Below are 23,078 nucleotides of genomic sequence, written 5' to 3'. Positions count from 1 at the left end.
TGCATGGCATAATAACAGTTCCTTGTACCTACCTTCCACCAAACCATCAATTACCCCCCCGTAAAAGCCCAGATTTGATAAGCGTTCCTTTCCAGGTCCAGTTTGTTTAGTCGAGAATTAGGGCATATGCATAAATGTAGGACTTTCCTTGCCTAGAGAGCACAAGAGGCAGAACGTAGGAAGGACCCCTCTTTATAGCTACCAAAACTTCTCATCCGATATGTGATTTGTTTGGCTTACTTAGCTTAATTGAGCATAGGTAGTAGTTAGGTATTCTAATACAGAAAACAAGGCGGAAGAAAACTGGACGAGCCACAATGCTGTCCGCCTGCAAAGCGCGGCGCTATCCACCGAACCAGGTACCAGTAGAAGAAGGGATCATTGGAAATAGGAACGAAACGAAACGAAACGAAACGAAACGAAACGGGAGAGAAGCGACCTCACTAACTGCGCAAGGGGAAGAAGTATAAAATGGAACTCTTTTGAATTGTTGTAGACATCCTGGGGTTAGTATTTCGTATTTCATAAATCGGCTGATTGGATAAAACAAGATCGTTACGCGGAGCACTAGTGGGTTGCTCGATCATCATGGCTATGAGCGGATGATCGGCTCTTTCTGGTCATAAATAAGGTAAGATGAGAGGGCTTTACATGTTCGGAAGGGTATGCGTGAGGTAAAGGAAAGGAAAGGAAAGGAAAGGAAAGGAAAGAAAAAAAAAATAAGACGGAGGCGATGGATGGAACCGGCATAGAAGTGGTTTACCACTCGAACTCGCCCTGGCCTTTATGGAAGACATATCTATTAAGAAGGTCAGCAAATGTTTGAAGTAGGGGAGGGAATCCCAATAGGACATACTCCTTGCCTCCCGTAGTCAAAATGCCATCTTTCAATGTACACTTCCACTTGTTTTTGACGCGTTGAACTTTGTCATATGTGCAAAGCATGACCTGCCCGACAGCATCGTCATCATCTTCATCCTGAGCAACCAGGTCGTCAGGGTCATCGAGATCGGAGTTGATGGCGTCTTCATCGTCTTCCTCCTTCGTGTCATCACCTCCGGGGCCATCAAACTGAGCCTTAGCGGACGGACCAGCAGAGGCGGAAAGCAAGGTCTTCGGTTGAGACTCGCGTTCGTCCAGCGGTACCATCAGACCGCCTCCCTCAAGATTCAGCATGCGCTGCTTTAGATGGTCTCGAAGCAACCTGTCGCTTTCTCCGCCGTCACGTTCCGCAGCCTCGCGTCTCCGCGCAATTTCTGCTTTCCAATCCGACAGTGCATCGTCCGTAGCGCCATCAGTCTGAGAATTGCTCACAGAAGGATGTGGTACGGGGTATCCTGGTTCTTGCTTGATCCGCGGGTTTTGACCGTTTGGCATTTGCTGCATACCAGGAGGACGCGGTAGTCCCATGGGCGGTTGCGACTGGGCTTGCATTTGGCTGATGGAGTTGGCGGCCGTTGCACCGTACCTCTGCTGAATCAGAGTTTGAGCGCGTTCACGTGCCGACTGTGCATTTGGCGGAACACCCATCATGTGGCTCATTGGAGGCAATGAAGGGTGACCGTTGAGTCCCGGCTCTGTCTTGATCTGCGGCGCGTGTCCCAAGGGATTGCTTCCGCTAGCCCCGACAGTAGTAGGAGCCTGAAGCGGAGGACCATTAGGGGGGAGGGACTGTGGATGTGGCACATGTTGAGGGTATTGTTGTTGCGGGTGCTGTGGGTGTGGTTGTTGGGGCGGAATATGTTGCTGTTGATGTACTGGAGGTTGAGGTGGTCGAGGGGCGTTGGAGGGAACTGTAGCTGCAGGAGGGAGGACCTGCTGGTTCTGAGGTTGAGCTGGTGTTTGGACGGGTGGAGGGTCCCACGGGAAGTGGGCAACTCCAAGAGACGACAGCTTCTTTTGCCAGCTCTGCAACGAGAAGTTAGCCACCTCAAAAGAATTTTTTTTTAGAAAAAAATTCAGGAGCGATGAAGATGCAGGAGAGGACGTGTCATAATGAGGGGTGGCATGCGCGAGCAGTAATGCGACGGAGGGGAAGGGCAAGCGCTGAGAGCAGGTGAGTGGCTTGGCGGCCTGAGGCGGGTATAAAAGAGGTCTAAAAGCAGGCGCTTCCCCAAGCAAGTCCACCTCCAACACCGCCTCCCGCACACCTCGCCCTCCCCCGCTTTCGCCCAAGCCCAGCCCCTTGTAGGGGTGCCATCACTTCTCATCGATTTAGAAGAAAAAAGAATATTTTCTCACCTTTCGCAAATCTAAAAGCGTCTGCTGGTCAACGCCGCTCTCTTCAAAGTCCACCTGAGATGAATCGCACACCTCCTGGATGACACGCTCGAACACCGTGCCCTGCCAGATGCCTTGTTAGCCAACGGCCATAACGAAGAAAGAAAGGGATCGATGGATGAACTCGATCTCTGCCATTCAGGAACAAGGGTCTGTGCAAAGATGGCACTTACCACCAACTGGTTCGACATGATGCCTGGTCCGAGGGGGAAAGTTGTAGCGGCTTATGGTCGGACTAAAGAGGACAACAAGAGGGATTCTGATTCTGTTTTTTTTTTTTTTTTCGATCACTTTCTAACGAAGAAGGTAAAAGAAAGCTAAAGGCAACTTTAGAGACCTATGAAGCGGTGACTGTTGGGCTTTCGAGATGCGGCGGCCGGGTTCCCAAACGCTCACTATATTTTTTCCCTATCACTTGCTCGTAGATAGCGGCACCACCGACAAAGCGCAGCGTATATGACAGAATATAATAGACCTAGAAGCGGAGATCCGGTGGAAGCAACGGAAGGGGATGAGAGCGATCGACGGTGTTGGTAGAGACGAGGTCGCTGTTGCCGGGCGAAATCCGCTTCTCCTCCAAGTTCGATTACTCAGCAGCCTAGCGCCACTCTTATAAATACTCGAGCCTCATTCACCCATTGTTTCCTCTTTCTCCAAGCTTTCTTTGTGAACTCTGACCGCGCCTTGTAGCCTCACTTTGCATTCACTAAGTTTGACACGAAGAGAATAATGGCGCAAAGTTAGACCAATATTGCCTCAATTAATTTCAAGAAGAATGGGGCCCAAATGGGCACCTACGGCTTATTGTTGCCTGCCCTAAATAAGCACTTGAAGCAGTATAAGTCACCGTAAATGAAGTGAAATTCTCTTTCAAATTCACAAGTGACCTTGATTGAATAAATCAACTCCAAACGCCGACAATGCCAACCCTCACCCTCTACCGCGGCTGGCTCTTACCCTCCCACTACGTCTGGTCCCCCTTCGTAACGAAGCTCGAAGCCCGCCTCCGCCTCGCCAACAACCCCTACAAAACATCCTCTGGGTCCGTGAATACAGCACCAAAAGGTAAAATCCCCTACATTGAGATATCCGACGATGAAGATGAAGGCGGCAAAACGAGTACGGGCTGTTGGAGGATAAGGCTTACTTTCATAATGTATCCATATCCGCTGAACTATATAGAGAGGATACTAGACTGATACCCAAATGTCTAGACCCGCGAACGATGGACCGAAAACTACTACACCATGCGCAACCACGTCCTATCCGCAATCCCCTACCCTGTCCGGATCCTCGTAGGACTTCTGATCTACCGCTCCACAGTACAGACACTCCACGGACAAGGGACAGGTCGGTACTCCGCGGAGGAGGTGCAGGGGTTCCGAGTTGAAGCGTGGAAAGCTGTGAATGATTTGCTTGTTGCGTCGAAGGCCAAGGCGAAAGAAGTAGTAGGTTCCGACGATGGGAGACCGTTTTGGGTCCTTGGTGGTGAGGCGCCTACTGAGGCTGATACGACGGTGTTTGGGTTTGTGGTTTCGGTGCTTGTTTGCGATGCGTATGGTCCTCCTCTATTCTTTCTTTCTCCTTTGAGTTTCAGAGGATGGGTGGGACTAACTGACTCTTGCGAATTCAGCGGACCGAAGACTCGGGAGGTCGTGAGGGGGTTCCCTGTGATTGTGGAATATGCGAGAAGGATCCATAATGCTTACTTCCCGGATTATGAGGGTTGGGCTGAGGAGTAGGTAGTCATGATCTACTGCAGGAGAGAAATCAAGAGGATGCGATGTGAATTCGGAACTTATACCTGGACAATGCAATATAGTCAACATAAATACAACGCCTAACGCCCACTTTGCCCAACCAAACCCCCGTGTCCCAAAAAAGCCAAGAACATTAGAGGAGAAGTAAAGGTAAGAGTAGTAAGGCATGCCAGATACCTATACCACAGAAAAGGATAGTGCCACTACCGAATAGTCATCGACTTGGTCATCTGGGCTTTGCTTCCAACGCCGCCCTCGCGAGACGCAGACGCGCTGGTTCCAGGCTTGCGCTCAAAGATCTTCCAGAACTTCAAGCTCTCGTCGGCCGCAGCGGTAGCGAGAAGCTGGCCGTCGGGGCTGAGAGTGCTGTGCAGAACACGGGTCTCGTGCGCAGGAATCTCAACGTTGCGGACGAGAGTCGGGTAGCTCCAGATGCTGAGCGAGTTATCGGGGAAACCGCTGGAACTGACAATCTCGCGGTAGTGGTTGCTCCATCGCAGGCTGGTCACCTGCGAGCCGGTGTCGATGCTGTTTGTGCGGGCACCGGTCGTGGTGTTCCAGAAGTGGATGTGACGGTCGTAGGAGCCACCGCCGGTAGCGAGGAGGTTAAGCTGCCAGGGACACCAGCTGAGAGCCTTGACGGCGGCGCGGTGGTTAGTCTTGGTGAATTTGGGGGCGCTGAGGGATCGCGCGTCCCAGATGTTGACGAGGTTGTCGTTGCCGCCTGTTGCGAGCTGGGCGCCGTCGGATCTCCATTCGAGACCGCAGACCTCGGAGGTGTGGGAGACCAGCTCGGCGACCTTGTGCTGCGCGATGCGGACGTCATGGTTGAAGACGAGACCGCTGCGAGCACCAGTGGACAGGGTGTGCTTTGACCAGCCCATGACGCCAACGCGCGATTCGTGTCCGAACATGCTCCGGAGCTTGGTGCCTTCTTCAACATCCCAAATCTGGACTTCACCCGTGCCTAGACCGACACCGACGTAAGCGCCATCGCCGCTCCACTTCACACTGCTGATGTATGTATCAGGTGAGGTTTCTAGCAAGCAGCTGACTGTTCCCGAGTCAGCAGACCAGACGTATACGTTCCTCTCCAGGCCGATAGCAACTTGGTTGCCCGAGCTCCAATCTAACAGGTTGAGGTAGTAGTCGTCGAGAAGGCCTGGGGCATCTAGGACACGCTCTGGAGCAGTCTGGACTCGTCGGCGGAATTGTGCCGAGTTGGACTTGCTGGACTTGAGAGGACGGTTGTATTGGGCACGCAGATCAATTGGCTTGGATGATTCGGGAGGTGGTGGCTTGAAGGCGAGGATTCGGGTGTTCAAGTTGACTCCACAGGCGTTGGCTAATGACGACTCGTATGCCACAGCGTCTGGGGCAGGCTTTGCGTAGGAACTTGAGCTCTCATCATCCTCCAAACCGAGGTTCTCCAGGGCCGCTGTGAGATCTTCGTCGGTACCGCGTCCACCAATGTCAAAAGCACTCGCCGCGCCTGCCAGGACACTAGATCCCTTATCGCTGCTGCTGGTCTTTGGCCGTTGATTCTCTTCAGGCTTAGCTGCGCCTGAGGTTACGATACCCTCACTTGCACTGCGATTGGGAATAAATCGATCGGCAGCTTTGTGCGAAATGCGGACGGTTGTTTTGCCTGCCCGTGTGCGAGTCTGGAGTTCCTTGCGCACTCGCTCCTTTGATGGGGTATGGCCCGACGAGGGACCTGTGCCGGTCAAAGACCACTCTGAGACACCCAGTTCAAGGTGCTTGGGCGATTTGCGGGTGCGGGCAATGTTGGATTTAGGCGACTCGCGGTAGGTGGTCCGTGAGGTTCGGGAAACGGATGACTTTGCAAAATATGAAGAGAGATTGCCGCCATAGACAGAACGACCATGCTCTTTGGTCGACTCAGACTCATGGCGGGGAGGTGTAAAGGGAGAGGAGTTGTTGGAGGCGATGCTGTCCCTCCGTCCACCACGGGGTGATGGTGTGAGGGGAATGCGACCACCAGCTATCTTTGTCGAGAAGATCCCATGATGGGTCTTCGTCGGTGTAGATACCAGGGGAGTAGCCATACCGAAGACTATGAAGCTACAGAGAGCTTAAACAGAAAATCGTGAAAAGACTTTTGCTTGAAGCTTTCGTTGTCGACGTCAAACCAACCATGCGCTGGAAGGTAACCAAAGACAAGGACAGCTAAGATGCGGCAATATGCAATGCAGGGAAAACCAATCGAGGTTATATGGAATGCAAAGTAAAGCAGATAGTAGCAAAGGAGGAAGAGAAGTGAGATGAGGAGGATCAAGCAGAGAAATGAGGTCAGGGGAATAAATATCAGCCCAGCGTATAGTTCAGTCCTTTCTCCCATGGCAACCGTTACTGGAGGTACAGCCTGCGCTAGTCTAACACGGCTAGACTGCACATGACGTGAGGCTCTTCCCCTTTTGGGCGCCGATCGGTCTTGGCACTCTCACTCGCCCGTCGGCCTCTTCTCCCCGACATGCCACTCGACAGGAACACCAAACACAACCCACATGGACTGATCGAGTCGACGCGATGAGAAGTTGCTCATACAAAGCCAGCGTCAGCTCTAACACAATATCCTGAGCCTCACCCACTAGTTCTCGCCCGTTCTGTTCTCTACCTCCTACGTCACTCTTCGGACCAGTGATGGCACTTCCACGCCGTCAAACCCCACACTACCCCATGTGATAACTTATCTTCACAAAGTACATCGAGCCAGTCATTGGAACTACTTCAAGTCCTTCCAGTTTTTCAGTTATCTTCCGGACTACCCGATATCCGATTTTTTTTTTTTTTTTCTAGACCTACCTTTCCTCCGGGTTTCGTCTTCTGTGTCCGATGGCAGCCCTCACCCCCGCCCAGCCGTCGTCGTTACCCCAGAGCGCTTTCCTAATGCCCGCGAGCTCTAGTGGCCGTCGTCGAGGCAGCGCGGACTGCCGGCCCAATGTTCAAAAGGTCCAGGGCCATGTCCCTGCCTGCCTGGTTAATGCTTCGGTAACTTACTGCGGCAATGATCACATCTACGCTTTCGGCGGGTTTGATCAGTATACAGATGAAGGTCCATAAGAAACCGGCCTTGGCTGTTTTATTCATATTTGCGCGAACTAACCTTGATATCTGCTATAGTATACAATCATGTCTTGCGGCTAGACTTGAAGACCTTACGGTGGGACTTGGTGGATAATTACGGCGATATCCCTGGTGTCCGCATGGGTGAGTCCAGCATCTTCAGATTTACCGCTTGAATATTGGTGCGCCTCTTTATGGTTGATGAATACTAACAGATATTTTATCAACAGGTCACACGGCTACTCTATACCAAGGAGAAAAGTTGATCGTATTCGGCGGAGAAAATGAGCATGGAGTATATCTATCGGACGTGGTTATTTTCGACGTTCCTACCTCCACATGGACACAGCCAGAGGTTCGCGGTCAGATACCACGAGGTAGAGCTCGCCATGCCGCGGTCATTCATGAGGATAAATTGTTCATTATTGGAGGCTCCGAGAACAGCGACGTTCTCGACGACATGTGCTATCTGGATCTCAAAACCTGGACTTGGTCACGGTCCTGGAAATTTACGGCTCGCTTTGACCATCTGGCCTGGATCTGGGGCGGTCGTCTCTGGGTTTTTGGAGGACTCGATCCAGACATGGAACGGACCACGGACATCTGGTGGTTAGATTTGCAGGCCATTCCAACTCCCGGGATGCAAGAATCACAAGGTATCATGGACTCCCCCACCAGAGTTGGCAGGATGACTCACGGTCTAGACAATAATCTGTACAGTAACGCAAGCCAGCAGCTTCCTGGCCGATCCGGAAGCTATCCCGCAAACTCCGCAAGTGTCCAGGTTCGCAATACTGGGCGAAGGAAGTCTATCGCCCCAGGGCCCATCTCTTGTCTTCAGTTCAAATCTGGGTCAAATGTGCCATCGCTGTTCTCTGGCACCCATTTCCAGGCTTTCGCATCTGGTGTCTTGCTCGACCTTATCACGCCATCCGAAATGACGCGCCTTTCTCATTGTAATCTATCTTCTTTGGAGCTTGATTCATTGCGATGGCAGAGGCTAGTTGACGGACAGGAAATATTTAAGCCGGGCTACCGTTGGCACTATTTCACCGTCAATTCAAGTGGTACTAAAGCGTGGCTGCTCGGATGCAGTTTAGATGGCGGTACTACACCTGGCAATGGCGACGAGAATCACATGTCAGGAATCCTTTCTATAGACTTGGAAAGGTACGGATTACTCGGGAATGAGATGTCGGCCCTATCTCCCGATCCTCGAAAAGCGGCGGTCTCTGGAAGGACACACATGGGACCACTCTCTGGCCTAGGAGCGGACTTGTCAACCGCCTTTGATCAACCACTTGAGTCAGGCAGTGGGGCTGACTTTACGATTACTGCCAACTCAGATGATCTTGTGTATGCTGACGAAGGCGCCGAAGATGGACCATTGGCTCAGTCGACAGCACCTTTCCTCCCCGCTAACGCAGCCACGTCCCCTCCGGTTCACGTGCACAAGCTCATCCTCCAACTGAGATGGCCGCATTTCAAGCGACTTTATTCCGCGCAGATGGCTGAGTATCACACGAATCGGATGCATATTCCGGAGCCCTACTCTGTTGTCCGTGCGTTCCTCTATTATTTATACACTGATAGTATCGCCGGGCACCCGAAGTACTGCGCAGATATTATTGATGTTGCCGGGATGCTGGTAATGGCGAACCTATATGATCTGCCTCGCTTACGGCTACTTTGTGTTAACCGCCTGGGCCGCGAGCTGGACGTGGAAAATGCGGCCATAATCTGGGATCGAGCAGGGCGGACGAATGAAGAGTGGCTGATGAGGCGAGCTGCCCAGTTCTGCCTTAACCATTGGGGCCGGATCGTCCGGACCGACGGCTTCAAGTCTCTCAGCAGGCAAAGTCTGATTGATTTATGCGAAGTGGTTGACATGGAGGGTCGGATCATTGTAGGACCAGAACTAGAGCTTGTAGGGACGTTGGGAGCGGGCGATGGTCTGGGCAGTGGTCGCGATTCTAAACGGCCGCAGCTGACGGTCAACGGCGTAGGCCTGGATGATGACGAGGTTGATGCGGATGAGATGGACGGGGTAGAGGATATATGAGATGGATCTATATAATACAACCCTCTCACCTTTTCTTGCATTCTTTTCTTCATGCCCCATGTTTGCATTGCATCTTTGAGAGGGATGGTGTTGGCTGGAGAACCTGGTTCTAAAGGGAGTTACGGGTTGTACACAGCGTGCTTTGGGCCTACGAGCAGGATGATTGCACGATCGCAAGTACGTACTTTAACATCTATGAGGCAATAAACATGCGTCTTTACTCTTTTGCTCGGTCGTCTTAGGGCATCTGTCGCAGCATTGGCCATTCCGTTTTGGACGCGGACAACGGCCCGTCCAGCCGCCAGTGGTTTCTGGGCCCTCGCCAGGCACACGATCTTGTTGGACCAGAGCCTCGTCTCGCCATTCACTCTGTCTTCTGGAAGGTCAGCGGTTGCGTTTCACCTCCCGCCGCCCGATGCAGTCCGGCCTCTCCGCCGTCTACCATGCGGAACCCATCGCTCGGAGACCTCCTTGACCGACGAGGAAAGCAAGATGGATCTGCAAGAACTTAAATATCTCCGTAGTTCGGAACCTCGTCTGACCTCCATCTACCGTGCCTTTCATCGATTGTTTGTCTGTGATCACGGCCATTGCTTTCAGATTTCCACCTTTTTAGTGACAGTGACGAGACAACATTATGGGCTCCGTCGAACCCCCTCACCTTCCCTCGGATTTCCTTTGGGGATTCGCGACCGCTAGGTAAATTCCCTCCGCACCATGGAATCTGAACATTGACTGACTTGAGCTCCTTCTTCCGGTACAGTTACCAAATTGAAGGCGCGGTTGATGAGGACGGTCGTGGCCCCTCCATCTGGGATACCTTTTGCAAGAAACCGGGCAAGATTGCTGGTGGTGCCAACGGCGACGTGGCATGCGACTCATATCATCGTACCCATGAAGACATCGAGCTGTTGAAACAGTGCAAGTCCCAGGCCTACCGCTTCTCTATTTCCTGGTGAGCTATCCCCGCGCAGGGTAATGGACCGATTCTTACCATTGCGCTTCTTGCTCAGGTCGCGCGTCATACCCCTCGGAGGTCGAAATGACCCCATCAACGAGAAGGGACTGCAATTCTACGTCAAGTTCGTCGACGACTTACTGGCCGCCGGTATTACGCCTCTCGTGACCCTATTCCACTGGGATCTCCCGGACGAGTTGGACAAAAGATATGGCGGCTTGCTGAACAAGGAGGAATTTGTCGCCGATTATGCCAGATACGCCCGCGTTATTTTTGAGGCTCTCAGTCCCAAGGTGAAGTACTGGATCACGTTCAATGAGCCCTGGTGTAGCAGCGTTCTTGGTTACAACGTTGGCCAGTTTGCTCCTGGTAGAACCAGTAACAGAGACAGGAACCCTGAAGGAGACGGTTCCACGGAACCTTGGATTGTCGGGCACAACCTTCTTCTCGCCCACGGTGCTGCGGTTAAGATATACCGCGAAGAATTTAAGGCTCGTGATGGTGGTGAGATTGGTATAACTCTTAATGGTGGGTAAAGCCCCTCTAGCTGTTCACTTCCATTTAGTTCTAACAAATCGAAGGTGACTGGGCCGAACCCTGGGACCCTGAAAACCCCGCGGACGTCGAGGCCGCTCCCCGCAAGATCGAATTCGCCATTTCCTGGTTCGCAGACCCCATCTACCACGGCCATTACCCAGAGAGCATGGTGAAACAGCTGGGCAACCGTCTCCCACAATGGACACCCGAAGAGATCGCCCTTGTTCAAGGTAGCAACGACTTCTACGGCATGAACCACTACTGCGCGAACTACATCCGTGCCAAAACGGGCGAGCCGGACCCCACAGACATTGCAGGCAACCTCGAGCTCCTGCTCCAGAACAAGGCCGGCGAGTGGGTTGGACCGGAGACACAGTCGCCATGGCTTCGACCGTCGGCTATCGGATTTCGCAAACTCCTCAAATGGCTCAGTGATCGGTACGGAAGGCCGAAGATCTACGTCACCGAGAACGGAACCAGTCTCAAGGGCGAAAATGACCTGCCTCTTGAGCAGTTGCTGAAGGATGATTTCCGAGTAAAGTACTTTGAAGATTATGTCAAGGCCATGGCCGAAGCGTATACTTACGACAACGTCAATGTGAGGGCTTACATGGCTTGGAGTTTGATGGAGTGAGTCATACCCTGGATATCAAGCTACTGAATCTCTCAATCGCTGCTCGTTGCTAACCTTCATAGTAACTTCGAATGGGCCGAGGGCTATGAGACTCGCTTTGGTGTCACGTTCGTTGACTACGAGAATGACCAGAAGAGATACCCCAAGGCTAGCGCTAAGGCGATGTCGGAGATCTTTGCCAAGTATATCCAGAAGGAGTGAGCTCGTACTATATGTTTTTCGATCTGGTGGCTCCTGGGTTGGCTCGGCATATATGAATGACTAAATGAATGAATGCTTTTGCGCTTTCACACCCTGCGTTCGAGTTTCTTGTCCGTGTGATCCCCGCTATAAGATAGGGCAATGTCTCATGGCATTGCCACCTTAGACCAATAGTAGATGCTATGCGTGAGGCCCTCAGTGTTCGAGCAGTCCATCTCCCAATGATGGTTAACTCCGCCGGTGGACAGTAGTACCGCATTGGAAAGGTGCGGCTCCAGGGCTACGGGTTGCTCCTGCTCACACCGTAGCGCCTGAACTCTGACAACATCTTGGAAGGAGCGACCGACTGTCAGCCCCTCGCGCCTTCCCTTTGAGTTTGAATGAAGTGGTGCTTAGCTAGGAAGGGACGACAACGTCCTCGTCTGGCGAAAGGAAAGGAGCGACCTCGCCCGCGGTGAGTCGCACCTTCCTTCCTTGTTAAGTGGATTCGGGATCATATCTCGACAGACGAAGGTACGACTCTTCAAAGGCTTTCCTCTCGACTGGGGAAACAACGAAGTTTCTGCCTGAATATGTAAAACCGTGCTGTGGATAGTATTGTTTAATGTTTGTACTCTGTCAAGGTCATGTTCCTTATATCTCGCCATGAACTATATCTACCCATCTATAGTAAAAAACCCCAAAAACATCCTAAAGTGCATACCGAAAATCCTTCGACTCCATATCCGTCAAATCCTTAAACCCATCAAGCACAGCCCTCTCCTGCCTCCCGGCCCCCTCATCCCCAGCTTGCGTCATCTTTCGATCCCTCCTCACATTCTCAACCCTCATAACAGCATACGCAACCCCCGCAACCAAAATCATCCCCGCATAACAAACCAGCAACCCCGTAAGCGCCGAGTAATACCTCGGCGCCTCGCGCGCGAAGAAGAAATTCGAGCCCGCGACGTTGCCGCCCGCGTACAGCGTAAACCAGATCCCGTTCGCGATGGAGCGCTTCGTGTGCCCTGCTACGTTTGTGGACAATAAATTCCAGGAGACGATAACGGGGGCCCCGATGATGTATTGGAGCCAGGTGCACCCGACGAGTGTCCAGCGGTGTTGGAGGTCTGTGAAGCGGATTCCGAGTAACCCGCCGAAGGGGATGAGGCAGACCACGGCGAGGACGATGCAGCGGGAGTCGCGGACGTATGTGGAGATAAGGCCGCAGATGGGGACGATGAGGGCTTCGATGGCGCCCGTGGGCAGTTGCAGGAGGGTAGCGTAGATGCCGGAGAATCCGTAGCCCTTGATAAGCGAGGAGGAGAAATTGGAGACGCCGCCGTTGATGACGCCACATGCTATGCCCATTGCTAGGATGCAGAGGACCTTAACGTCGTAGATGAGTTCGAGGGTTTGTTTGAATTTGAATTGTTTGGTTTTGACGCCGATCATATTTTCCGAGACGCGCTGGACGGCGATGATGCGTTGTCTGTGGGTGAGGAACTTGGCGGAGTTGGGGGAGTCCGGGACTAGCCAGAGGAAGAGACATCCTGTGACGAGGTTTAGGAGGCCGATGACGAGGAAGATCAGTTGCCAGCTCTTCAGGGAGGTGTTGTGGACGTGGCCGAGGCCGAAGCCAAGTAGGGCTCCGACCATTGTTGCGGTTCCGTTGGCAGAGAGCCAGATGGCCATGCGGAGCGGTTGCTCAGATCGCTTGTAGAACATGGATGTGAAGCTCATCACTATCCTATGGTATTAGCAAGTCTCTCGCTATGTGATATTGTAAAAGTACGTACTGCAAGGACTGACTCCTGCTTCTGCCATCCCAAGGATAAACCTCAAAACTAGCATTCCAGCATAGTTCTTTGCTCCTACGTGGGCGATGACCAATCCTGCCCAGATGATAAGCACAGACCCCATGTACTTGGCGAGCAGCAGTCGCTGTATGAGGAGAGCTGAAGGTATAGCGAATGCGAGATATCCAAAATTGAAGATTGCAGCAACCCAAGAGTACCTCTGGCCTTCCAAGCCGAGATCGGGTACTAACGTGTATGCAGATGCATAGTTCAGCGAAAGCTTGTCTATGATGGCGTCAGTCAACGGATTCACGGGGAGCATAGTTAATTTCAACTGACCTAAGAACTGGACGCAATATGTCAAGTATATCTGGCAATCATGTCAGTTCAGAGTCTGGGTTGAATGCAGGGCGTCTTACTATGGGCATGACGCGCCGATCGAGAATCTTGCGTACCTCGGCGCCTTCGCGCTCGAGTTCCTCAGGCGATATTTGCTCGGCTTCTGCGAAAAGCTGTGCTCCAATATCTCGTATTTCTCTATCAGGCTCATTGTTTTTCTCTAGGCTGGGCTCATCGTGCGCTTCGACCTTCATGCCCTTGATATCAGGCATTGTAACAACAATCAAGTCGAGCAAGCAATCCACTAGATCAAGACAAGGTCAAGTAGCAGGGATATTGAGAAGTGACTCTCAACCACCATGACAGCAACAGCTGGTTATTATACCGGCTCAAGGAAGGTTCCTTATCAAAGCCGGTAGGTAGAGGGGTAGGGCGTGTTATCTATGGACTATCTCTTGGCTGTCAATCATCGTTGCAATCTCGCTGCTTTTATCGCATGGAGTGGCGCTTGGGAGCTATCAAGGTTATCAATGGCTTCGGAGCTCCGTGGCCAATGAGTTCGTCGCTTGGAGTTGGCCAGTGTATCTACTCCAACTTTCTGGAGTAGTTCGCAGGCTAGACCATCGGATGCGCCTGCCAGTTGGTGTAATTGAGGAATTGAGCAGGTATATCATTCGCAGCATTCAGGATACTCTCCTCCGTCAGCATATCCTCGTATAGTTATCAAGAGTGGGGAAAGCTGCCCATCGTGATAGCCTTCAGCATAGTCTTCAGCAGGTCCTGAGGGACTGAGGCGTACAAGTAGCTCTCAAGGATTGACCTCCTTTATTGTGATATAGGCTTGTATGCCAAAATGGCATTCTGTTCATCAATTCATGTCTTTTGGCAGCTTGAGGTTGATAGAGCTGGCCCAATATCCGCCTCCTTGACGCCAGCATCGCCGAGATTAACAAGTCCAATCTCTGACTTAGGGTCTGAGTCAAACATCGCCCGCTTCAGTAATAGCGGCAAGAATACCGATGGCCACTGTTCCTATTAGCTCTGCTAAGCCCTGACTGACTGGAGATACTCACAAGCTGCAGCCGTCACAACATAAGACGATAAAGGCCAAGCAGTCTGTACAATCGCAACAGGGTCTGCATCAGGGGCATGAGGTTTATACATATACCAGAATCCAATAGCCAGACTGAGTAGCAATGGGATGATTTCCCAAGTCACAAACCTCACAACCGACCAGCGAAGGACCAGCCGCAGGGCATATTTCGTCTGTCTGCGGTTAAGTTGCGAATCAACGCATGACAACCAATGGTTATCAAGATCATGTTTCGAGGTCCTATAGTCCCAAAGCAGCTAGATCAATGTGCGTTCAGTCTCACGGTCAATGTCCGGTATGAATGTCAATTCTGGCCCGGGTGGCACTCGTAGAGGCCGAACCAGATGACTGTCTTGAACGATAGTAGTCTTCTTATTAGAGGTCGAAGGCGCCGCTGTGCTTTCCGAATTTGTTGAAAGAGATCTCCGTGTAGTTCTAATGGCATCTTTAACTCCTTCGGGATCGTCCCTTCCCTGCCAATGACTCCGACCATGACATAGGGTCCTGCTGCCGGTATAACAGCCCTTCGCACAGACACGGAGAACCCTGGCCCGTTTCTTATGGCGGTCTCTAGTCTATAGCCAGGATGAACAGACCCACGCACTCAATAGGGTCTAACCGGTCTCTGGATTGACCCGTGAATCAGTCCTCCTAATGAGATTCCTACGGAGCTAATGACTTCGCGATGTGGCATTGCCTCGTGCCACGCCAGGTGAACAGGTTGGTGGGTCTCAGAAGCTTTTTTGTCTTCATTATTGGGCTATCATTGTCAGTTCCATGAGACGAGACGAATCCTGAGGTCATAGGGCATACTGTGTTCGGTACGTCAGTGGTCATGTTTCCGAGTGGAGAGCTGTAGGATGATGAAATGAGCTATGTTGAACGCGAGGCTGATTGTTCTTCGAAAGCCAGTATATTTTGGAGATCGTACGAAAAATGCTGAGCGCTGAGAAGGAAGAGAAAAGAACGAGCTGACCATTTGTATTAAGATGTCAGGTGGATTGAGCACATACCTTAACGTGTCTTCGCCGCGAAAGAGGGGCCGGACAGAGCACAGCTTTTCTAAAGATAGATAAGCATCAAGACTGGGATATACCGACCATAGTCCTGGGGTATCTCCTCAGAAGGAACTCGGTCTCTTCAACTGTGAAATCATTTGTGCGAGCGCAGTATGCATCCCCCGTCAATCAAGCTGCTTTTGATCCTGCCAGTAGCAGTAGCACCCTTTCAGAGTTGCATTTTATTCACCCACCGTCGTTGCGAAGTAGGCCACTTGATACTGTGGACTACCGCAACTGTGATGATGGTTGGAGCCATGTTTAGTGTAGACACTTATCTGATGGCAGACGCTCAGATCCACCATCCCAGCTCCTTAGGACGAAGTTAGCGTGTGGAATCCCCGCAAGTCCGGGTCAGCAACTTGAGAAATTGCATTATTGTGTAGTATTATTGCTTCTATTGCGTAAAAGTACAGTTCTAGCCTGGGGGCATTAAGAATAATCAACGCTGACATGCAACCGTGGCCCGTTATGCGGCTTGTCAAATCAAGCAAAATCAAAAAAAAAAAAAAAACACCATCAATGCAGTAGTCTAACCGAGTCACTCAAAGCGTGTCTATAAGCTTGGGAATGTCGCTCGAGATGTCATCACATATGTCGAATATGCTTATGGACGTCTGGTCCTCACCTGCGGGGTGTGGATGGAGTTGAATCCTTTTCTCGAATTGGCAGGTCAGATCCTTCAATTTCCTCCTCGACTTCGTCTTCATAATCTCCCTCGTCCTCTGAAGCGACGCTTTGTTCGTCGGCTTCATCGTAAGGATCGGTGGCCTGGGAGATAATGCTTGCGGCAAGGTCTTCCTCGCCGACTTCTTCATCCTCGAGTTCGCTGCCTTCGTCTTCGTAATCTTCTCCTTCATCCTCTTCATCCGCCCGGCTTTCAGCCTCGCTATCTGTAGTCGAGATATCGTCAAGATCTCGTGGAACATCTCTCCAGTACGTGAAGTCGGTATATTCTTCACCACCAGCTTGGACCAGCAAGCTGACTGGGGGAAAGAAGTGGTCCACCAGCTCACGCATGGAGACGTAGCTACTTTTATACTTGTTGAGACTCAGCAGGTCCAGCTGAACCTCGGCATTGGAGTTGATGGTGAATATCCTGCTGGAAGGAATGTTCACAGAACGATAACTGAGAGCGTCTGTAAGTCTGTTACCGAAGCCTGCATAGAAAGGGTTCTCCTTTCCATTGAAAAGACCCAGAATGTCTCTCAAGCATGCCATCTTGAACACTTCGGGCTTCCTTAGATAGATTTCCCGTCGAAGTGCTGCCATTGTTCGATCCGGACTCATGATAGTAGGTCCTTTTGGGAGCCTATAACCATCCTGGCAAACCCCGTAGATATACGACCGCGTAGTATCTGCTTGCCCTACGGACCGGCTGGTGAGGTACATGATATTGTACCCGTTGCTGACGATATCTGTGTACAACTTGGCTACTCCAGCATGAGTCCAGTCGCGACCGATCATGTTCAAAACGTGACCCAGGGCATCCGACCTTTTGCTAGTTAGCGATGTAAGAAGAAATATGATAGCAAGATCTCACTTTGTAATAGTGCCGTCAATATCCGATATGACAATAGGAGTGTCACCACTCCATAGATACATGTTCGCTGTGCAAGTCGCTTTGTTCACGCTAAAGGACATATCGTTGATGCCAGGTTTCAGGTTCAGCGCCTTGAGCTGATCGCTCGTAAGACGGAGCGTTTTAGCATAATTGCGAACGGGCTCCTGCAGCAGATTCGTGTTGGGGGGCGATTGCGGCGGCGTGGGGAATCCGGGTTGGACGTCAGATTTCGCACGTTGATGGCGCATCTGAAAAGATGGATCGCGGAACGAATTGTCGCTGTCGCTATGATAGCCGGGATCGGAAATCGCATTCTCACTCATCGCAGAGCTCGGCCGCATAGCGTTGAGAGTAGCCCGACGGTTAGCCGCCTCCTTGGCTTCTTCACTACTGTATATCCATAGATTTCCATGTTCATCCGCTCCGATCAGCGCGCCGATATCGTAGTTTCCTTCCAGTTCCTCTGCAAGTATCTTGCGAGCAACAACTTCCGCACGGAGTGCGTCCTCTTCATTACTCTTGTAGCCCGTCATATCAAGCATGAGGTCGCCGCTATCGGTAACACGCGAGGGAATGTTCGACGTGGAAAGCTTCTGCGACAATGTTGTCGCGCGCGAGACTGCCTCCTGGAGAGACACTGGTGGTGGACTTTGTGATCGCCGTGCATCTGCGTCTCCATTTGAGCTGGCGGAGCCAGGACGTTGTAGCTGATAAGTGAGGTCCGCGGCGCTGGTGTGTGCTTCAGCCGGAAGAATGCCGTCAGAAAGCGCCCGATCTAGCTTGTGCTCTGCTCCGAATGAGCCCCGAATAGGCCTCTCCATGGTACACTCATCTTGAGACTGCGATAGCGGAGTGATTATGCCTAGATGAGAATGAGTATAAGGCCAAATGGGACGAATAAGCAGAGCTCGTACCCAAGTCACTTGTCGCCCGACCGGCCCTGGGTACCAGTGGAGGATGGGCAGCGGCTTTGGATTGGTCTAGATCAAGGTATTCCGGTTCTTGAAGAGAGGGCAAGTTTTCTTCGCTGCGCGTTTTCGGACTCGAGATCGGCGATATAATAGGTGACGTCTGCATCGAGGCGGGAATCTCATCTGTTGTCTCAAAGACGAAGAACGCCTCCCCGCCCTCACCCAACTTCATCGCATAATTTTGTTTGACGCCATTCACTTGGAATTCCACCTTGAAGTGGGTTAGCCTGGCCAACTAACCAGTCGAGATATTCCGAGAGCTTGGTACCTTCTTCTCGTATGGCCGGAGCAGAGAGAACTTGCCGAATCGGACGTGGAAAGGTGAACACGCAAGGGTTCCTACAAGAGTTTGGGGTCAGCAAAATTGCATGGGTATCTGTGCACTTGCGAACATACCATCCTCTTGTTCTATGACAATCACATCGATGGCTCCGCTCAAAGTGGCTGGATTGATTGAATTCCAGGTCTTGGAGACCGAGCCACTGATGCTTCTGACGTACTGCATCCCGTAAACTCAAGGCGAGTCCCCCTCGCAAGGATCAGACGGTCTTAACGAGGCACAATATCGTGGCAAAACAGAACGGGAAGTTCAGTGGAACTGGAAAGCGAGGAGGATCACAAGCTGAGGTCGGAGTTGCCGCCTACATCAACCCATGTGACAAAGCCGAGAGACATGCGACGAGTGGAGACTGGAGAACGAGTGGGAGAGGTATGAAGAATGCGAAGGCCTCGAATTCCGGTAGACCTGGGACACTCAGGCTCTCAACTCATTGCAGCATTAGAATGAACAAGCGTGAGAAGGCCGGCAGCCAAATTTTAAGAGAAAAAGAACCGCGAGAGCCGAGTGAGGAGACGCTGAGACGTTGCTGATGCAGCCGGGCGTTGAGCGGAGGCAGCTCTCTCAACAGCCCAACGTGCAATCAGCTGGGCTTATCCAGGTGCATGATTCGTTACATAATCCGCTGTTGTGTCCGGACTTATGCAGCACTAATTATAAGTCTGCGCTAGTCCTTATTCGCATCAGCCCTGTCGCATAACCTGCCGATGCTAGGCCTATCCTGGTAAAGCTTGAGCTGCTGAGTCATAATCACATGACCAGCCCACTTCCACTCCGCGCTCATTTTATCGAGCCTCGCGGAGTTCCGTCCGAGACAGCAGACCCTGTGAAGAGCCCGGTATCCCGTCCTCTTTCATCTTCCCCATGGACCGGAGCTGGGATGTATGAGCCATTTTATCTTCCTTTTGATGCCTACCCTAGCGTGGTACCCCGTGTAAGGGTGCAAGGCGTCATGGCTCTCTTTCTGGCCGCCAGCATCCTCTGGGCTCTGAGCTGGTAAGTCCTGGTAATTTTCTCATCATACCCATTGTTTCTAATTGACTTTTCAAGGCTTCTGTACCGTGCCTGGCAAGTCTGTCAAACTCCCAATGAACTGTTGATAGAAAAGCTTGGTTTGGATATCCCTCCGCCACCGGAAGTTACTCTGGAAGAAATAACTGCTCGAGAGATAAGGATTGCCTGGAAGCAACCCGAATTTCATAATTCCATTCACAAGCATATAATCCAAGTCAATGGTGCTAAAGGTAAATTTTGGCAAACCCTTGCGCATTGGACGCAACTGACCGGATTGGCTTTCCACAGTGGGCGAATCCAAACGAGCGGAAACCGCAGTCGAGATCCTGAACCTTGTCCCCGGAAGCATATACCATATCTGTGTTCAATCAATCAGTGCAGCCAACTTCCAGACGCCCAGTGCAGTCATTCATGTGCGCACCAAGTCTCTTCCAGCATCGCAAACCGAGGACAATGCTTCGTCAACCGGCCCTACAATTCGCGCATCGATCCCGCGGTCAACCGCTGGCCTTCCTACTCCAACGGCGCCACTTATGGCTCGCGAACATAGTGGTGGGCCCTTACAGAAGCGTTCGTCCGTTGGCCGTCGCTCATCCCCTGCAGCTGGGACGGCAGACGTTCCGCAGAGTCAATCGGAGAATCTACAGCACAGCGCGGCCGCCTACGACCAAAATGAGGATATCTCTCGGTTAGCGGATCGTCTAAAGAACCTGCAGCATGACAACGATTCCCTGGAAAAACAGACCGCCGACGAAGAGGAGGAGCATATCGCGCTTTTGAAGGATCTCGAGAAACAGAGAGATGAATTGAAGAAACGAGTCAGGGAGAAGGACGAGGCCAGCGGTGACTTGAAGAAACATGTGAACAAACTGGAAAGCGTCAATCGGACAGTGCAAAGTGAGAAAGCTAAACGGGAGAGGGTTCTTCAACAGAAAGAAGCCGACCGTAAAAAGCGGAAGAACGATCTTGCACGCTGGCAGGCCCAAATCGTGCAGATAGCCGCCGACACTGTGCAGGCGAGAGAAGAGAAGGCGCGTCTTGAAGAGGAGGGGAAGAAACGCGCGGACGAGGTGAGGGAAAAAATTGCAAAGGAGCAAGGCGAAATGAGGGCTATCGATGAAGAGATTCAAGACAAGGGCGGTCGGGTCAAGAAACTCGAAGACGAAAGGAAAGGGTTTTCAGAAGAGGATGGGGAGGACGGGAAAGAGTTGGACCGCATCGACAACGAACGCGCTCGGCAATGGGAAATCAAACTAGGCCATCTGCAAGCACGCTACGCTACACTCGTAAACCTTCATACCCAGGCTCAGCAGCAGTACCAGGAGGCACAGGATCGTTTCAAATGGCTAACCTCGCAACGAGCCGGCACAGCTCCATTTTCACTGCCGTCTATAGATCTGGATCTGCCGTCTGGCGCTACTATACGCCCACCGCGCCGTCATCGCAGTTCGCTCAACAGCAACGTCTCCTCGCCGATGAATTTTCCCTCTCTTGAACCATTTCCTACCAGCATGAATTACAACCCTCCCACCACCAGTTCACCTACTTTCGCCCCGGCCTCTTCCTTCTTTAATATTAATAATGGAATGACTCTTCCCGGTTTGACGAGCGAGCCCGAGAGTTTCCGCAGGGGCTCCGACTTTTCCATCACCAATCCGCAGATGAGCCCTCGAGCGGATGCATTACTTCCGTCGGATCTGCTTGGGGATGAAGAATCGCCGGAGTTGCCGAGGCCTGTCATAAGGCCTCGGTTTTCCGACTTTGAGCAGTTGGCTGCTCAACGTGACAGCTTCCCTCCGGATCCGTCTTCGCCAGAATCTGCTGGAAGTCGGCCTGCAAGCCTCTTGCCCAGTCCTCAGGAGGGTCAAAAGCATTCTCAAGAGGCTGAACCTTCGACTGCACCCTTAGGGGATTCAGATGAGGCACCAAAAAGTGCCTCCAGACGGTTATCTGGTCTTTTCAACTTCAATCGTCCCCGTGGGAAGACACTCGCAGAAGAGCCGCCTCTTCTGGGAACATTGAAGCAAGGCCAGAGCCAGTCTTTTCCGAGAGATATGGATGAAATAGAGCCTATTGGGAACAGGCGTCGCCGCCTAAGTTACACCAGCAGCTGGGCCAATCCGATGTCATTGCTTCCGAGAAACAACACGACTGGGGCCACTCCAGACAGCTCATCCGATCATATCCCGTCCAGGCGTACCGCGATTTCAAGTATCTTTTCGTCGAGCAGATTTGGGTTCGGAAGTAGTGGTCTCGGTAAGGGCGAGGGCACCGATCTCAACTCCGGTTACAATCAGTTTAGCCCTCGGCATGATCCCATCGACCCTTCGTCGATCTTGGGAACGGTGCGGAGAGGCTCGTTGTCTCCCAGACCTTCGTCCACATTCTCATTTGACAACCAACTCCCGCACCCCTCGACAGACAACCGCCACTTCGGTTGGCCGTCGGCTGACAAGTCTGGTCACCGCAGTCCTCTCGGCTTCCATTGGGCCTCGCCATCAACGTGGTCAAGACACCAGTCTCGACGCCCTTCGACTACTCAATACGGCTCCTCGGGCCATCTACCTTTAGGCTTCACGGGCGATGCTGATTTCATGGATGACTCTTTTGAGAGACAAGGTCGGCCACTGCAGGCGCCTATCGGGACACGCCCATCATCCTCTCATCGACCAATGACGCCGAAACTAAATCCCGCGGCGCCCACATTCAGGACCATTTTCGGCGGCAAGAGGTCGGATAAGAAGGAGGATAAGGATAGAGGCAAGCACCACGAGGAACCGGATGACATGTCTTTCGACGAGGGCTCTCCCTCCGAGTCGCGCGACTCTCGCTCCCTATCGAATTTCCCTCGAGACTCTTACGAGTCCCTTGAACGCATGCCATCTGCCGCGTCCGCCGACAACGCCAGCTCGAAGGAATCGTTCATCCGAAAGATCACTCGCAAGGGAAGCTCCAGCAAGTTCGGCTCTTGGAAGGACCGTTCAGGTCTATTTTCCAAGAAGGGCGATTCATCGCAAGGAGGCGACATCGACGAGGACGGCGATTGCGAGGTCCAACTCGCTAAGAGCATCGACAGCACCATCTCCAGTGCGCCCTCAAGGAGCAGTCTCAGTTTCTTCAGCCGCAAGTCGAAGAAATCCGACAAGACGGCTAGTGAGACGAGTGAAAGGCCCAGCGAGCGAGTCAGTGAATTCGGCGACGATGAGATTCCGGAAGAGGAGACCGTTTAGCTTCTTGATTAGTCAAATTACCACTCTTTATACTCTCCTATCTATAGTATAGACGCCGTCCAACTGTTCATATTAGACTATACTTTTCTTTACCACAGCCAGCCGCTTCTTCGTAACCTCTTCTCAAACGGCGTAAATAACTAATTTTTTCAACATAATCCAGTCCAAATCCGTG

At 52.0% G+C, this 23,078-nt stretch overlaps 8 protein-coding genes across 8 annotated transcripts; 4 read left to right on the top strand and 4 right to left on the bottom strand.

Annotated features, from left to right (window-relative positions):
- Positions 1-211: 211 nt before the first annotated feature.
- On the bottom strand, positions 212-2,132 carry BDV17DRAFT_249046 (transcription initiation factor IIA large subunit). Its single transcript, XM_073756165.1, has 2 exons — positions 857-2,132; positions 212-799 (listed from the first exon to the last, which is right to left on the bottom strand). The coding sequence occupies exons 1-2, from the start codon at positions 1,540-1,542 to the stop codon at positions 760-762; spliced, it is 726 nt and encodes a 241-aa protein (XP_073621198.1). The 5' UTR covers positions 1,543-2,132; the 3' UTR covers positions 212-759.
- Positions 2,133-3,200: 1,068 nt separating this feature from the next.
- BDV17DRAFT_286079 (uncharacterized protein) lies at positions 3,201-4,022 on the top strand (the record flags this gene model as incomplete). Its single annotated transcript, XM_073760834.1, has 4 exons — positions 3,201-3,322; positions 3,388-3,436; positions 3,495-3,835; positions 3,914-4,022. 4 exons carry the CDS (start codon positions 3,201-3,203, stop codon positions 4,020-4,022), a joined length of 621 nt encoding a protein of 206 aa, XP_073621197.1.
- Positions 4,023-4,132: 110 nt separating this feature from the next.
- Positions 4,133-6,460, bottom strand: BDV17DRAFT_5569 (WD40 repeat domain-containing protein). Its single transcript, XM_073764778.1, has one exon. The coding sequence runs from the start codon at positions 6,107-6,109 to the stop codon at positions 4,244-4,246; it is 1,866 nt and encodes a 621-aa protein (XP_073621196.1). The 5' UTR covers positions 6,110-6,460; the 3' UTR covers positions 4,133-4,243.
- Positions 6,461-6,464: 4 nt separating this feature from the next.
- Positions 6,465-9,549, top strand: BDV17DRAFT_249037 (Kelch motif domain protein). Its single transcript, XM_073756164.1, has 3 exons — positions 6,465-7,116; positions 7,185-7,271; positions 7,358-9,549. The coding sequence occupies exons 1-3, from the start codon at positions 6,897-6,899 to the stop codon at positions 9,187-9,189; spliced, it is 2,139 nt and encodes a 712-aa protein (XP_073621195.1). The 5' UTR covers positions 6,465-6,896; the 3' UTR covers positions 9,190-9,549.
- BDV17DRAFT_249034 (glycoside hydrolase family 1 protein) lies at positions 9,544-11,627 on the top strand. Its single transcript, XM_073756163.1, has 5 exons — positions 9,544-9,888; positions 9,953-10,144; positions 10,203-10,675; positions 10,729-11,314; positions 11,381-11,627. The coding sequence occupies exons 1-5, from the start codon at positions 9,827-9,829 to the stop codon at positions 11,517-11,519; spliced, it is 1,452 nt and encodes a 483-aa protein (XP_073621194.1). The 5' UTR covers positions 9,544-9,826; the 3' UTR covers positions 11,520-11,627.
- A 582-nt stretch (positions 11,628-12,209) lies between these two features.
- BDV17DRAFT_297021 (putative MFS allantoate transporter) lies at positions 12,210-14,155 on the bottom strand (the record flags this gene model as incomplete). Its single annotated transcript, XM_073763418.1, has 4 exons — positions 13,717-14,155; positions 13,637-13,667; positions 13,298-13,582; positions 12,210-13,243 (listed from the first exon to the last, which is right to left on the bottom strand). Exons 1-4 carry the CDS (start codon positions 13,906-13,908, stop codon positions 12,210-12,212), a joined length of 1,542 nt encoding a protein of 513 aa, XP_073621193.1. The 5' UTR covers positions 13,909-14,155.
- Positions 14,156-16,151: 1,996 nt separating this feature from the next.
- On the bottom strand, positions 16,152-19,202 carry BDV17DRAFT_249027 (putative lipin Smp2). Its single transcript, XM_073756162.1, has 5 exons — positions 18,719-19,202; positions 18,591-18,661; positions 18,266-18,533; positions 17,331-18,213; positions 16,152-17,282 (listed from the first exon to the last, which is right to left on the bottom strand). Exons 1-5 carry the CDS (start codon positions 18,825-18,827, stop codon positions 16,412-16,414), a joined length of 2,202 nt encoding a protein of 733 aa, XP_073621192.1. The 5' UTR covers positions 18,828-19,202; the 3' UTR covers positions 16,152-16,411.
- Positions 19,203-19,303: 101 nt separating this feature from the next.
- BDV17DRAFT_5534 (Fibronectin type III domain protein) lies at positions 19,304-23,001 on the top strand. Its single transcript, XM_073764767.1, has 4 exons — positions 19,304-19,655; positions 19,710-19,903; positions 19,962-20,725; positions 20,825-23,001. The coding sequence occupies exons 1-4, from the start codon at positions 19,414-19,416 to the stop codon at positions 22,901-22,903; spliced, it is 3,279 nt and encodes a 1,092-aa protein (XP_073621191.1). The 5' UTR covers positions 19,304-19,413; the 3' UTR covers positions 22,904-23,001.
- The last annotated feature ends 77 nt before the right edge of the window (positions 23,002-23,078 follow it).

Source organism: Aspergillus undulatus (genome assembly GCF_047715775.1).
Source record: "Aspergillus undulatus strain CBS 261.88 unplaced genomic scaffold BDV17scaffold_1, whole genome shotgun sequence".
NCBI lineage: Eukaryota > Fungi > Ascomycota > Eurotiomycetes > Eurotiales > Aspergillaceae > Aspergillus > Aspergillus undulatus.
The sequence above is the reverse complement of the archived record's forward strand: the minus strand, read 5'-3'. Positions and strand labels throughout refer to the sequence as shown.